The sequence below is a fragment of the Bos indicus x Bos taurus genome, chromosome 5, assembly GCF_003369695.1.
Source record: "Bos indicus x Bos taurus breed Angus x Brahman F1 hybrid chromosome 5, Bos_hybrid_MaternalHap_v2.0, whole genome shotgun sequence".
Classification (NCBI taxonomy): domain Eukaryota; kingdom Metazoa; phylum Chordata; class Mammalia; order Artiodactyla; family Bovidae; genus Bos; species Bos indicus x Bos taurus.
In genome coordinates, this window is record NC_040080.1 from 84493696 (window position 1) to 84508156 (window position 14461).

A 14461-nucleotide genomic window follows, 5' to 3' on the forward strand; every position below is an offset into this window, starting at 1 on the left:
ACTTTCTCAGAGAGGTAAACTGTAGAAATCTGAGATTCTGTGACTGAGTTAAAAGAAGCTTGACTTGACTTCTTTGATTCTAGGTCCTAATTTGTCTTCATCCTAGGCAAAAACAATACCTAGTCACCAGGAATTTGCAAAGAGATTAGGAATTTAAGTCTCATAAAAAGAAAGGGTATATCATGTATATATCTTCACTGGAGTAATTTACAAGATTTCAGCATGTTGACGGAGGACAGGATGCAGATCCTATATCTAAAATATATCTCTTCCCAGCTTTTGACATTCCCATCAGAAAGGCACATAGGACTGGAGAGTCTTTTGATAACCTATAGTCCTAATTTCCAGAAGAAATTTATAGATCCTGGAAAGTTCTCCTTATTTCAAAGAACTTTCTATCTGCATCTACTCAAGGCTTCAAGAATTCTTTACACTATAAACTTTACTCTTCATATGAATAAGGAGTGGGAGTCAAGTACAACTAAGACTGAGAAGGTTGGGCTCCCAGATGAAATCTTAACTCTCAGCACACCCAGATGCTTTGGGGAAGTCCTAAGGGATCAGGTACACTATGCTATGGATTTAGCTTTTCTCTGGATCAGTCTAGATTCTGAGGAAATCTTTGTGGGATTTGGACCCCTAAATGAGTAGATCTTTACAATGCTCTAAATTATGGATTTCCATAACTTTTACAATCAGAATAATCCTCTGGCTCATCCATGTCTGTATCCAGTGTATTATTGTAGAACAGGCCTTAGACTCATGCTCCAAGGCCACTGCATTAATAATCATTTAGTGTTATTTCCTGTCTCCCATATACATGGCATCAAATAAAATTAATTTTAGTAATCTCCATGACAGCATATTTGAGGAATGGGCAGTTTTGAAGCTTAAAATGCCTAAATTAGACAAATCATAAGTTTTATATGACATAATAAGGAATATGGACTTTATCCTATGGAAGTCAGTATGAGTTTCCAAAACAGTTTCCAAAATAGTTTCCTCTATTTCCCTTGTGAACTAGGAGGTAAGCTCATCTGATGAAGGAAAAAGAGAGCATGGGTGCAAGAGAGAATTAATGGATGGTGGGAGACTAGTTGGAATGTCCACTGATGCAAATGAAAATCTGAGAATTATTGATAAATAATTCTCAGGTAAAATCAGAGATGACAATACATACGAACCCAATATTCCCAGTTAATTAGTACCTAACAGCTCAAGAGAGAAAACAGAGAAGAAAAACAGTCTGACTGATCCCAAATAGATATTTTACAGTGAATCATGGTAGTAAAACAAATGGGTTGATGGTACTGCTGAAAAAATACAGCTGTAATGTTTGGACTCAAAAAGAAGTATATGAACCTGGGAGGAGACTGGAAAACTGGATGAAAAGGAAAGATCAGAGAGGTTAAAGATGAAAATCTATGAAAAGAACAGAAGGGGAAAACTGGAAGCAAAGGGACTTGGGGTCAGACAATAGAAATTTAAAGTCTAGATTTCAAAGATGGAGCAGTTCTGTACAAAAGTGCCTAGGGTATGGTTACGGCCACGGTCTGCTTGAGAGGAATAAGTGCAAAACCACTGCGGTTGAGGTCATGGAACATTAAACCAGAGTTGATGAACAGCTGGCCACTTAAACACTGATGTGATCCAAGAGGAAGAACGTGAGCTACACTTTGAAGTTCTCAGTGGCTGTGGGAAACACCCAGAAGGTAGGTAACAGTGATGAAAAAGGGTGGAGAGGAGAGATGGAGTGCATCATCCCTAATGGAAGAGGTATTAGCACTTAAAATCTTTTACCTTTGCATGTAGTTCCATTCCCGGTATAGCCTGGTTTGCAGACGCAGTTGTGTCCTCCAACAGTATTGAAGCATAAAGCATTTTCATCACAGTTGTGCTGATTCGTGACACACTCATCATGTTCTGAAATGAGGACACAGTTTTGTTACTCAAAGATAGATTTTCAAAGACACTGTGTTTTAAATTGTACCTTTATCTTTGTTATTGTATGGTATTTCTTTCCAACAAAAACATGCACAGATTATCTATTAAAGAAGAGTTTGTATTTTGAGGTACATACATAGTGCATACATCCACAAACTTTGAACACAAAAAGATTTGGACAAAAGGCAGATGAATAGTAGGAATGAATAGAGGAGCAGACAGGGAAGGATAGGAATTAATTCTCAGAAGTAGATACCACAGCCAGCTGTTTAGTCTCAGTGGTTAATATTTGGGGAATTATCTCATGATATAAATCGGCCACCTAACTTTTTCCTGTAGTAAGGGAAGGATGATAGGAAAGGAGGTGTGACTGTATTGCTCCACAAATCCTGACCTGCAGGATAATGGAACTGAAGCCCTGGGAATTAGATGCAGTTAACACCCACATCCACACTTGCAAACATAAAGATACACATGCAAACTGTTGGGGGTATTGGCATTTCTTCGTAAGTTGCCTCTTTCTGCAAAGGAGGTCACACTTTTCTTAAATAAGACAAACTTGCCTTTATAATATGTGCAAACACAAACTTTTTGATATACAGTCAACATGATACCTTCTTTAACTGTGTGTAACCTGACACTTTCAAAAGCACTGAATCACTTGATACCCCCAGCTCTGCTATGAGAGAGGAAGAACCGATGTCATTATCACTAGTTTAAAGACAAGTCAATGGTGGCTCAGAGTGCTTCAGGGGCCTGCACAAATTCACAGTCATAACAGGCAACTTCAGGATTCTAGCTCAGTGTTCAGCAAAAATGTAAACATGAGGAATAACTACAGTCAATATGAGAAAGAAAACAGATCTAACACTAGAATCAAGACAAGTAGGAAATGAAATACAGATAAGGAAATGCATACGAGTTAGTTCAGCGATCTGAAATCCCTACAGCCTCATACTCACACGGATCACCCAGGCTCTTGCATAAATATTATTCAGGTCTAAAATTAAATTGTATTTTAATATAATTACATTAATTAAGCCATTAATTCACCATGATATAAATAATCAAAGCAAAAAGAAATATTTCTTTTTCACTTTAGAATTCTTGGTATTTCAAACAACATAGATACTATTCTAAATAACATAACAGTAATATATCTAATTTTGAAAAAAACTTGCCTTTGACATATGCAGTTGAGATTAGACTAACATTTAACTACTAAAATCAGATGCTCCTTATTTTTTTAAAAAAAGGTTAACATTTCATGATTCTATGTCCTGTGTTAAACAAGCACAAAGTTGGATACCTTTAACTATAGCTCTATAATAACTTTATAAAGATTATTCCCAATAACTTTTCAGAGGACAGAGAGATTTCAGTCACTAAGGTTTTAGAATTACAGTAATAGATACCTTATTCTACAAATTCCTGGCTGAATTTCCCCCAATTGTATAAAATTCCACTTTTATTATTTAGAATCAGAATATTTTAGAGATTTTAATAAATTTATGCATACTGATGGCAGCCTAGAAAACAGCTGGATTACAAATGGGTGTCTTAACTGGGGCTACCCTTGGACATGATTAAATATCGGAGAGACCAGAACGGGCAGCCTACCTACTTGAGTTCAGCTGCCTAAAGCAAAATAAATCTGCTCTGTGTAGTTTGCAGCTGCTGCCAATTTTCTTTCCAGTGCAATTCAAAGAGCTGCAGTTAATCTATAAATCTCTATATGGATAGCTACAGGCCCTTTAAAGACAGCTGCTGATTGATTTGATGCTGTTTTTATCCCTGTCTTGCTTGTCCTCTTAATTAGATGGCACCCACTGGGTAGAGGAAGGACCTAACAAGATTTAGTTTAACATCCAGTATGGTAATGTTCAACAAACGTAAATAACTGCACAACCCAGGATCTGCTTTCCTCTGTTGTCCTTTACTCACAGCATCCACTGAAATGAAGAAGTGGGTCCTAAGCAATTCAAGGGTGAAGACAGTTTTCCAGTTTTCAAATGTACCAGTGCACACAGGTGTGAACGCTGTTCTCTTGGCCTTCAGTGCCTACCCCATGGATTCTCCTGGAAAATTCTTACTACTTTTAAATTCAGTTCAGTCACTCAGTTGTGACTGACTCTTTGCGACCCCATGGACTGCAGCATGCCAGGCTTCCCTGTCCATCACCAACTACCGGAGCCTACTCAAACTCATGTCCATTGAGTCGGTGATGCCATCCAACCATCTCATCCTCTATTGTCTCCTTCTCCTCCTGCCTTCAATCTTTCCCAGCATCAGAGTCTTTTCCAATGAGTTGGTTGTTTGCATCAGGTGGCCAAAGTATTGGAGTTTCAGCTTCAACATCAGTCCTTCCAATGAAAATTCAGGACTGATTCCTTTTGGATTGATTGGTTGGATCTCCTTACAGTCCAAGGGACTCTCAAGAGTCTTCTCCAACACCATAGTTCAAAAGCATCGATTCTTTGGTGCTCAGATTTCTTTATGGTTCAACTCTCACATCCATACATGACTACTGGAAAAACCATAGCTTTGACTAGACAGACCTTTGCTGACAAAGTAATGTCTCTGCTTTTTAATATGCATGTCTAGATTGGTCATAGCTTTTCTTCCAAGGAGCAAGTGTCTTTTAATTTCATGGCTGCAGTCACCATCTGCAGTGATTTTGGAGCACCCCTCCCCCCCCCAAAAAAAAGTCTCTCACTGTTAAATGACATGTTTTCTGTGAAAATATCTTTCTCCTACCTCCTGCAGAGTTGGGGACTTCTGTCTGCTTTCCCTAGCACAAGGCTCTCTTACTATATTTTATCATAAATGTCCGCTTCTCCTTGGTCCTCTATTTTCATGCACCACTTGGGACTGTGAAGTTTAGGGGAAGAATTTTACATTTTTCTTTGTATTTCATTTCAGCATTTAAAGATAGTGTTTCGAATAAATGATTCAAAGAATGAATGACCAGATCAGGAAAGCTAGGATAGCCTTCCTCTGCTGTTATCATTCAAGTCAACCTAATCCATTCAACTGTAGAGTGTGTGTATGTGCTCAGTTGCTCAGTTGTATCTGACTCTGTGGCCCCAGGGACTAAAGCCCACCAGGCTCCTCTGTCCATGGGATTCTCCAGGCAAGAATACTGGAATAGTTGGCCATTCCCTCTCCAGAGAATCTTCCCAACCCAGGGATCAAACCCCTATCTCTTATGTCTCCTATGCTGGCAGGTGGATTCTTTACCTCTGAGCCATCTGGGAAGCCCCATTTAACTGGAGACTAGATATCAAATGGAAAGCTACTGAAACTTAAGCTGTTTTTTTGTTTGTTTTTTTTTTTTACTGATTTTTCTATCATGGTGTTTTATTTGGTTTGGAATATTTCAAATGTTTATTAAGATAGCAAGATACACTTTGAAAACAAATATTGATTCCTTTTCATCATTACTTTAATTTTTTTCACACAACTTAAAGTTGGTCATACAATTATCAACTAAACGGTGATCTTAAGAAAAGTCTTTTAAAATGCCTTTCCTGAAATCTCACAGAAGAATTAACTTTAATTTGACAGCTCTTTACAAAAGAGAATGTGAATGAAGCAAGGAGCAAATATCCTATAAGGTTATCTCAATAAATAGTTAACGATTGCTGTGCCATATCCAGTTTTGGTCAAATGTCAATCTTTTTACCCTTTCCCTGACTCACATACCCCTAAGGACTCAACCACCAACCCACCAGTCAGCCTATCCATTTTTAAAACTTCCTCCAACATTTTAAACATATAATTGATAAAATAAGGAGGGAAATATTATGACAGAATTTAAATCAATATTATATACCAGTGTTTGAGAAGAGCATGTCAGGATGTAAGTGTGAATGAATTCCAAGTTTTATTTCACATATAGTGAAATGCAGACATTTCAGGTATGATGTTCAGAATATTCAATCTGTCAGATTCAATGCTATCCTCATATCCTCAGATAAAATGTCATTGTTCATGTGACATGACAGTTCAAACAATAGCTGGGATTGAAACCAAATGCACCCTTTTCTTTTTCTTTTCACTAAAAATATTAGCACATAATAATTTTAATCAAAATATAATCATTTTTGTATCTATGCATTTTAAACAGTAAAATGGAAAAAAGAAAGAAATATTGAAGGAAAACTCCATCCTTTAACATTTCTTAAAAAATAGTAATATGGATGTCAATTATTATAGTACATTCTATATAGAACAGATGACCTTATAGTGGTAGCTGGCAAAAATTTCTCTTGAATGCCATAATTTGCTTGCTCTGCATCTTCACATATATGTGAAACTGGTTTTACACCAGTGACAAAGGTCAGCACAGTAAAATTCATTTATGAAAATAAAGTAATAATATACACACCTGAATTTACCTAAATGTAGATGTTACATCGGAGAAGGCAATGGCACCCCACTCCTGTACTCTTGCCTGGAAAATCCCATGGACAGAGGAGCCTGGTGGGCTGTATAGTCCATGGGGTCGCTAAGGGTCGGACACGACTGAGCAACTTCACTTTCACTTTTCGCTTTCATGCATTGGAGAAGGAAATGGCAACCCACTCCAGTGTTCTTGCCTGGAGAATCCCAGGGACGGGGGAGCCTGGTGGGCTGCCGTCTAGGGGTCTCACAGTCGGACACGACTGAAGTGACTTAGCAGCAGTAGCAGCAGATGTTACATATAACAAAAATATTGTCATTTCACTAACCTGTGTAAGTTAATGTATCTAAAATCATTTTAAGACTCAATACCCAACAGATCATTAGTCATAATAACACATCAGATCAGATCAGATCACTCGCTCAGTCGTGTCCGACTCTTTGCGACTCCATGAATCGCAGCACGCCAGGCCTCCCTGTCCATCACCAACTCCCGGAGTTCACTCAGACTCACGTCCATCGAGTCAGTGATGCCATCCAGCCATCTCATCCTCTGTCGTCCCCTTCTCCTCCTGCCCCCAATCCCTCCCAGCATCAGAGTCTTTTCCAATGAGTCAACTCTTCGCATGAGGTGGCCAAAGTACTGGAGTTTCAGCTTTAGCATTATTCTCTCCAAAGAAATCCCAGGACTGATCTCCTTCAGAATGGACTGGTTGGATCTCCTTGCAGTCCAAGGGACTCTCAACAGTCTTCTCCAACACCACAGTTCAAAAGCATCAATTCTTTGGCGCTCAGCCTTCTTCACAGTCCAACTCTCACATCCATACATGACCACAGGAAAAACCATAGCCTTGACTAGACGAACCTTTGTTGGCAAAGTAATGTCTCTGCTTTTGAGTATGCTATCTAGGTTGGATTCAAATTGAATTTTAAAATTGGTGTTCATATTGAGCTGTTTCCAGAATGAATATACTATCTAGAGATGATATGGCCATTCTAAAATTCACATAGCTTTTCTCAGTGTGATTTTAACACAGACATACAATACACATAGCACATGTTCTATTCAAGAAATTCACTATGATACAAAATGCAAATACTACAGAAAATAGGAGTGAAAGTAATTTAAATGTATCTACAATTCAATTAAATACAAAATTTTCAATGTCTATTTGTATTAGGATTTTCCTGGGATTAAAAATATGACTATAAGTAGTAGTTACCCTCACAGAACTTATAATTTAGTTGGGGAGATTAGATAAAAACATAAAAGCCATACATGGCTTCATTATGAGAAATGCTGAAGCAAGGAAGTAATCTCTGTTTAAAAATGTTGAGATCAACAGAGAAAGTCATTTCTAGTTGGGTAAGTGGGAATACAAGAATGACTTTATGCAGAAGGGAGCATTTGACACAGATATTTTTATGTGTGTGGAGGAAAGTTACAGATTCTAAATTAAAACAGCACTTATTTATTTGCTTCTTTTCTTTTTGGAATCTTGAGCCTCTTACAAGGTTGAATGAACTTCAGTGCTTTGTAATAATTGTACCTCTAATTCAGTGCTTACTACATACTACACACTTTGTAACAAAAACCACTTCATTTAATCCTCATATTCACGTGGAAACATTATTTTTCGGGAAGTTAAATTTGGCTTGTAGATGTTACCTATCTTGCCTGAGATCACATGGCTGATAACTGTTAGAGCTGTGAATCAGGACATCTGACTCCAGAAAGTAGTCTACTGATTGCTATGCAATAGAGCCTCCTGACATTTAATAAGTCTTCCCTGATCTATTTTTTTACTCTAGTGATCTTTGATGTAATTATTCAGAAATTTTGAATGTTTATACATTAGAAGTCTTCTAATGCTTAGTGTTAGGAAGCTGTGACTGCTGTTCAGTTGCTAAGTCACGTCCAACTCTTTGTGACCCACTGGACTGCAGCACGCTAGGTTTCCCTGAATTTCACTATCTTCCAGAGTTTGCTCAAACTCATGTCCATTGAGTTGGTGATGCTATCCTCATCCTCTCTTGTCTCCTTCTTCTCCTGCCTTCAATCTTTCCCAGCATGAGGTCTTTTCCAATGAGTGTGCTCTATCAGGTGGCCAAAGCATTGGAGCTTCAATTTCAGCATCAGTCCTTCCAAAGAATATTCAGGGTTGATTTCCTTTAGGATTGACTGGTATGATCTCCTTGCCATCCAAGGGACTCTTCTCCAGCACCACAGTTCAAAAGCAACAATTCTTCGGCACTCAGGTTTCTTTATGGTCCAACTCTTACATCTGTATATGACTACAGAAAAAACCACAGCTTTGATTATGTGGACCTTTGTCAGCAAAGTGATGTCTCTGCTTTTTAATATGCTGTCTAGGTTTGTCATAGCTTTCCGTCCAAGAAGTAAGCATCTTAATTTCATGGCTGCAGTCACTGTCCATGTGATTTTGGAGCCCAAGAAAATAAAATTTGGCATTGTTTCCACTTTTTCCCCATCTATTTGCCATGAAGTGATGGGACTGGATGCCATAATCTTAGTTTTTTGAATGTTGAGTTTTAAGCCAGTTTTTTCACTCTGCTCTTTCATCCTCAAAAAGAAGCTCTAGTTCCTCTTCACTTTCTGCCATTAGAGTGGTATCATCTGCACATCTGACATTGTTGATCTCTTTATTGTATTTTCTAGTACTTTGAACCCTATAGGAGCCTTATTCAAAATTATAGAACTCCATAGGACAAAGCAGTGAGGTAATTTCAGCTCATACTAAAATTCACATTTTCACTCAGTTGAGAGACATTTAAAAAAAAAAAAGGAAAATAGCAATATGGTCAAATACAAATGTTTGAAAAACAAAGTAACCGCCTCACAGAACCTGAACTCTAACACTGCTTCCCTCAAATGAAATCTTTGGAAGTTCAACCTAAATGCAGTTTGGCAAACAGATATCTCCAATGTCCAGGAGTCAGTTAGGCTTTGGTAATGTCATCCTTTGCTTCTGGGTAATTCTGGTTTATATCCCTGTAATATACCAGATCCTTTGGCTGACATCTTTACACAGTAGATTCCACTCTTCTGACAACAGAATGTAATATATCTTCATAGCTTTATAACTGGCCCAATACTCTCAGAGAATCTTTCTTTTCCTCTGATAGATTTCTCCAGTCACAAGAATTACATTACCTATGCTGCATCTTCTACTCTCTTGTCTAAATCCAGAAATGCTGGGAAAAACAGTGGCTATCACAATATACAGGTGAAAATTCCACAAAGAAAACTGCTTCACTCTCTTTGAACTGAGTGTTTTTTAGACTACGAGCTCAAAATGAGCATATTCTCTCTTTGAATGTGGCAAGATGTGGCTCTGAATCTAGTGACAACCAACCTCAGGCCTTTACTATGATTTGATTATTAGAAACCTGGGACAAAGCTCCATCAGGCTTAAGACTGGATAAGTCTTGCAGCAAGGAAGCCCACAGAAGTATAAATTTTTCTTGAAAGTGAAAGTGAAGTCTCTTAGTCGTGTCTGACTCTTTGAGACCCGTGGACTGTAGCCCACCAAACTCCGCCGTCCATGGGATTCTCCAGGCAAGAATACTGGAGTGGGTTGCCATTTCCTTGAGGAGCTCTTAATAACATCATCAAACTATATGGTTAGATTGGGGATTTATCTCAAAAACAAAGAACTGCTTGGTTATGGTCCTCTTACATTTCTGGAAACCATATTGCTTGCCTGAAGGTATCAAGGAGATTTGAAGAAGCTCCTCCATGAATTTCAATCATATGTGTCCCCACCTAAGTCAATGTGCTCTGACCTGTAAAGAGCATCAGAACTTGACAGCCCATGGGTCTGCAACTGAGATCTCTTATTTTTCTCTCAAAAGAATGGCAACAATGATGAGTCCCCAGATAATACATGCCATCTCTGTTTCTCAAACAAAATAACTTTTTGAATTTGACCATAGCTCCTAGGCTTTCCTGTTGGCTCAGTGGTAAAGAATTCCCCTGCAATGCAGGAGATGCAGGAGATACGTGTTCGATCCCTGGGTCAGGAAGATCCCCTGGAGGCAGACATGGCAACCCACTCCAGTATTCCTACCTGAAGAATCCCATGGACAGACAAGTCTAGTGGGCTACAGTCCATAGGGCTGCAAAGAGTTAAACTTGACTGAAGCAACTTAGCATGCACGCATAGCTCCTTAGACCATTCACAAGATAATTTATTCAATGGCAGGTCTTTTCAAAGTGAGTACACACTGAATATAAAGTAATATCTCTATTACAACTCAACAATTTTTAGATAATTCGGGGGCCTATTGGAAAGAACTTGAAGCGCTTCCTTCTCTCTTCTCCTTTCTTCCTCCCCCTCCACAAATATTTAGTGCTCAATGACACCAGCAAGACAAATCTCTGAAATCAAAACATCTGTCCTAATGATTAAAGAAGACTGTTTCCATTTATCAGTTTAAAATGTCCCCCATAAACTGTTCTGTAAGGGGACCCTAACTACATTTGAAGGACAAAGTAGAAATATGAGAAAATTATGTACTATTATAAATAGCAATAGCAGGGAGGCGACATGATACATATGCTTTCCAGACAGGCTTGGTTTGAGATGCTGTTTTATTCAAAGTTCTCAGTGGCCTTGAGAAAGTTAGCCGATCTTTCTAAGTTTAAAATGAGAAAATTAAGACCTACAATAGAGAACTATTGCAAAGAATACACTTAAATGATGAAGGTAAACACACTGGCAAATAATAGACACTCAACAGATATTAGTTACCCTCTCATCTCATTACCTAGTTCAGTGGGAAAACTCATTTTGTCTTTATTAGCAAATGGACAGCTAAAGATAATGTCCTCTCTTTTCTATTTCAATTATCTGGAGAAAACCTAAATGTCTTACAGAATTTGCTTTCTTCATAATCTTTTCTGAAATCAAACACATTCTGGACATTCTTCTGTTTTCTAAAATGCTGCTGAACAACTTTCAGTGGTTACATTAAGGGAAAATGCCTCTATCAAACCTACCCAGAGCTATTCATTTTGTTTCTTATAGTTACATTACTTATTCACTTTTATTAGAGAGAAACGTCTATTTATTACAAGGTCATTTTAACAGAAATCTACTTTTACTTTTAACACCATTCAAGCAGCTACAAGAAATTATATTTTCAGCCTGCTTAATGCCTACAGCTGTAGCAAAGCCACTAAAACTCATTTTTACACCCAAGCATTTCTTGTTCAGTACTCAAGTTTCCTGTTCACTGACCACACCGATTCAACACTGACTTCTTGTTATTCTTCAGTTTGTTCGGCAACTAGGAATTTGTTAGATTTCCTTCCTTTGACATGCTTGGTTTATTTTCTTCTAGTCTTTTCACTCTATGTTCAGACTTTTTGCCTAATCCTTATTTGATCAAGAATCTTGACAACCAAAGCACAAATTCCCTCTTTACCCTTACAGTAATTTCACAAAGAAATTAAAATTCAATTTTTATGGCAAAATCTTACTTTGCCCTATTTTGTGTCTCGTGGAGTAAGCTTTGTCTGAACCCAATGTAGGGCAACAAAATACTTTGAAGCATCAACCAGGTGATTTTCATGTGTTCTTTCAACACACATTTGTGAAGCTTCTGCTGTGTGAGTCTAGTGCTCCAGAAGAGGCAAAGATGCATCAAACTGGGATTTGTGACCTCAAGAAACTTTTGAACTATTACAGGATTCATGATGTGAAGAGAGAATAACTATGATATACTGCAGCTATTGATTAGTGCTGTAAGGGAGAAATCATAGTAATAATGACAATAGTTAATTTCTAAGTGCTTACTACATACTCTAAAGCATTACATTAAGTGTTTTATATGCATTATCCCCTTCAGTCTTCACAAAAATCTTTTCAGATTAGTCCTATTATTATTCCTATTTTACAAATAGGAATTAGAGCTTTCTCAGAGCCAGGACATTTCCTTGCCAATGTCATATAGCTGGGAGGCGATAAGACCGCAATTTGGCTTCGGGGTTTTAAAAAAACTATAAACAGAGATCTCAAAGGTTTAAAGAGGAAGAGATGAGGAACAACTGAGAAGTATTCCCGTAATTGTGGGAAAATGTCATATAGCAAACAGGCCAAACAAGTGAGTCTTGAAGGACAGAAAGAGTTTTAACAGGAAAAGAACAAACATGGAAAGGAACATTCCACATGGACAGAGCGTGGGTGCAAAAGACACAAGATGAGGTACAGCAGGGCCTGAAGAGACTGAGCTGCTACAGCTGATGACTGACAGGGAAGAGTAAGGAACAGTGTGAATAGGGTCAGGAAAACAGCATGATTTTATCAGGTGGACAATAAGGAGCCACTTCCCCTGTACAATACAAAGTGGGATCACAAAATTAGAGTTGATTTTAGGGAAATTAATAGCAGTATGCAGTTGAGGAGAGAATAACTTTCCTCGACACAGGGAGGAGTCCTATGTTAGTAAGCCAGCCTCCCTCTCCTTAATCCCTCTTTCTTCCTTTTATTCTTCTCCTTTTAAATTGGTGTTAGATTATTACTGAGAGTTGAAAAAAAAGTGTCTGTGCAACACTGAGAGTTGAAACAAAGGGATACAGAAGAGGAAGAGGAGGAGGGGTAGTGGAAGGGGAAGAAAGCAGACAGACAGAAACTGTGTGCTTATCACCTGCCAAGCACCGCCTTGGGCGATGCACAGGGCCAGCATAAGGAAGTGCTGCCAGGACACAGAAAGAAGAGCTGCAAAGTCAAGCCCCCAGATCCTAAGATTCAAGTCCCTTTCAGGCAGCAACTGTGTCATTCATTTTATATGTCCCAGTTCCTATACTCTTGTGGAATGAAACTATGTTGAAAGAGGGCCTACCATAAAATGAACAGTGATGCTGGGAGAGGGGCAGGGTTAGACACAGAACTAATGCGCCCCACAGTGAATCCATTTTTGAGCCATGAGGAATAAAGGCATTAAAAATAGCTTAGGTTTCAAATCTGGATGACCAGGAAGATGGTGGTGAGGTGAATAGAATTGAGAAAGCATCTTAATTTTAGGGATTTTGTTATTTTTGTTCTCATTTTAGTTTGGTTTGATTTGGTTTTTATGGAAAAGAAGAAAATAGAATTAAGAAGTCAAATATAAAAGCACAGATCATATTAGAAGTTTGAATTTACTCTACTGATGGTGACAAGAAACCAAGAAAACATTCCCCAACCAAAATCTGTCTCATAGATAACCCCTAGATGCTAAAGCCTTGGGTCTAATCCATCAACTGCCCCAACATCCAACACAATGATTGGCACATCACTGATCTTCAGTGAGTATTTGTTAAGGAGTCAGTCAATCACTATAAAGTATGTCTCTAACATGCAAAACATCCAGTGGCCTGCTAATGCAAAATATTCAAGGTACGTATTCTGCAGTGACAATTCTGCGCATCTCCTGCTTTCTTTTCCATCCCTTCAATAGCCATGCTGCTTTCTCTTAAAACACCTGCCCCATTCTCATTCCCGTACTCCTGGCACTCCCTTACTCCTTACTCCTTCCCAACAACTTCACAGAAAACATCCAGGTCATCAGGAAAGAACATCCTCAGATTTCCCACCCACAGATGAATCTGTAGCTAAATGTATCCCCTAGGTCTTTCTTCCTCTCAAACTGGGAATCTAGGAGTCACCATAGACTTCTCTGGGGCTTCCAGGTGGTACTAGTGGTAAAGAATCCACCTGTCAAAGCAGGTAGACTTAAGAGACACAGGTTTGATCCCTGGGTTGGGAAGATCCCCTGGAGGAGGGCATGGTGACCCACTCCAGTATTTTTGCCTGGAGAAACAGAGGAGCCTGGCAGGCTGCAGTCCATAGAGTCACACTGAGGTGACGTAGCACACGCCCATAGACCTCTCTGCCCTTCATCCCAACCACCACATCCAAGGGCCAGTTCATCCAGATTCTACTTCCTTGGCCGTTTTCAACCTTATCCCTAGCCATCAAGACACCACTTACTCATAAAGACTTTCATTATGATACTTTGCTGTCACCAAACTGCATCATTTACAACTCCCCCATGGCACCCATTTATTAATGATGTCATCGATTAAGATTCTACTAACGGCCAAAGA

General features: G+C 38.7%; 1 protein-coding gene across 3 annotated transcripts in view; it reads right to left on the bottom strand.

Annotated features, from left to right (window-relative positions):
* Positions 1 to 14461, bottom strand: part of NELL2 (neural EGFL like 2) — a 462863-nt gene that overhangs the window by 98835 nt on the left and 349567 nt on the right. For all 3 annotated transcript variants that reach the window (XM_027542640.1, XM_027542641.1, XM_027542642.1), the window contains exon 15: positions 1801 to 1923. In XM_027542640.1, coding sequence (XP_027398441.1) covers positions 1801 to 1923 — 123 coding nt within the window. The remainder of the gene's footprint in view (positions 1 to 1800; positions 1924 to 14461) is intronic.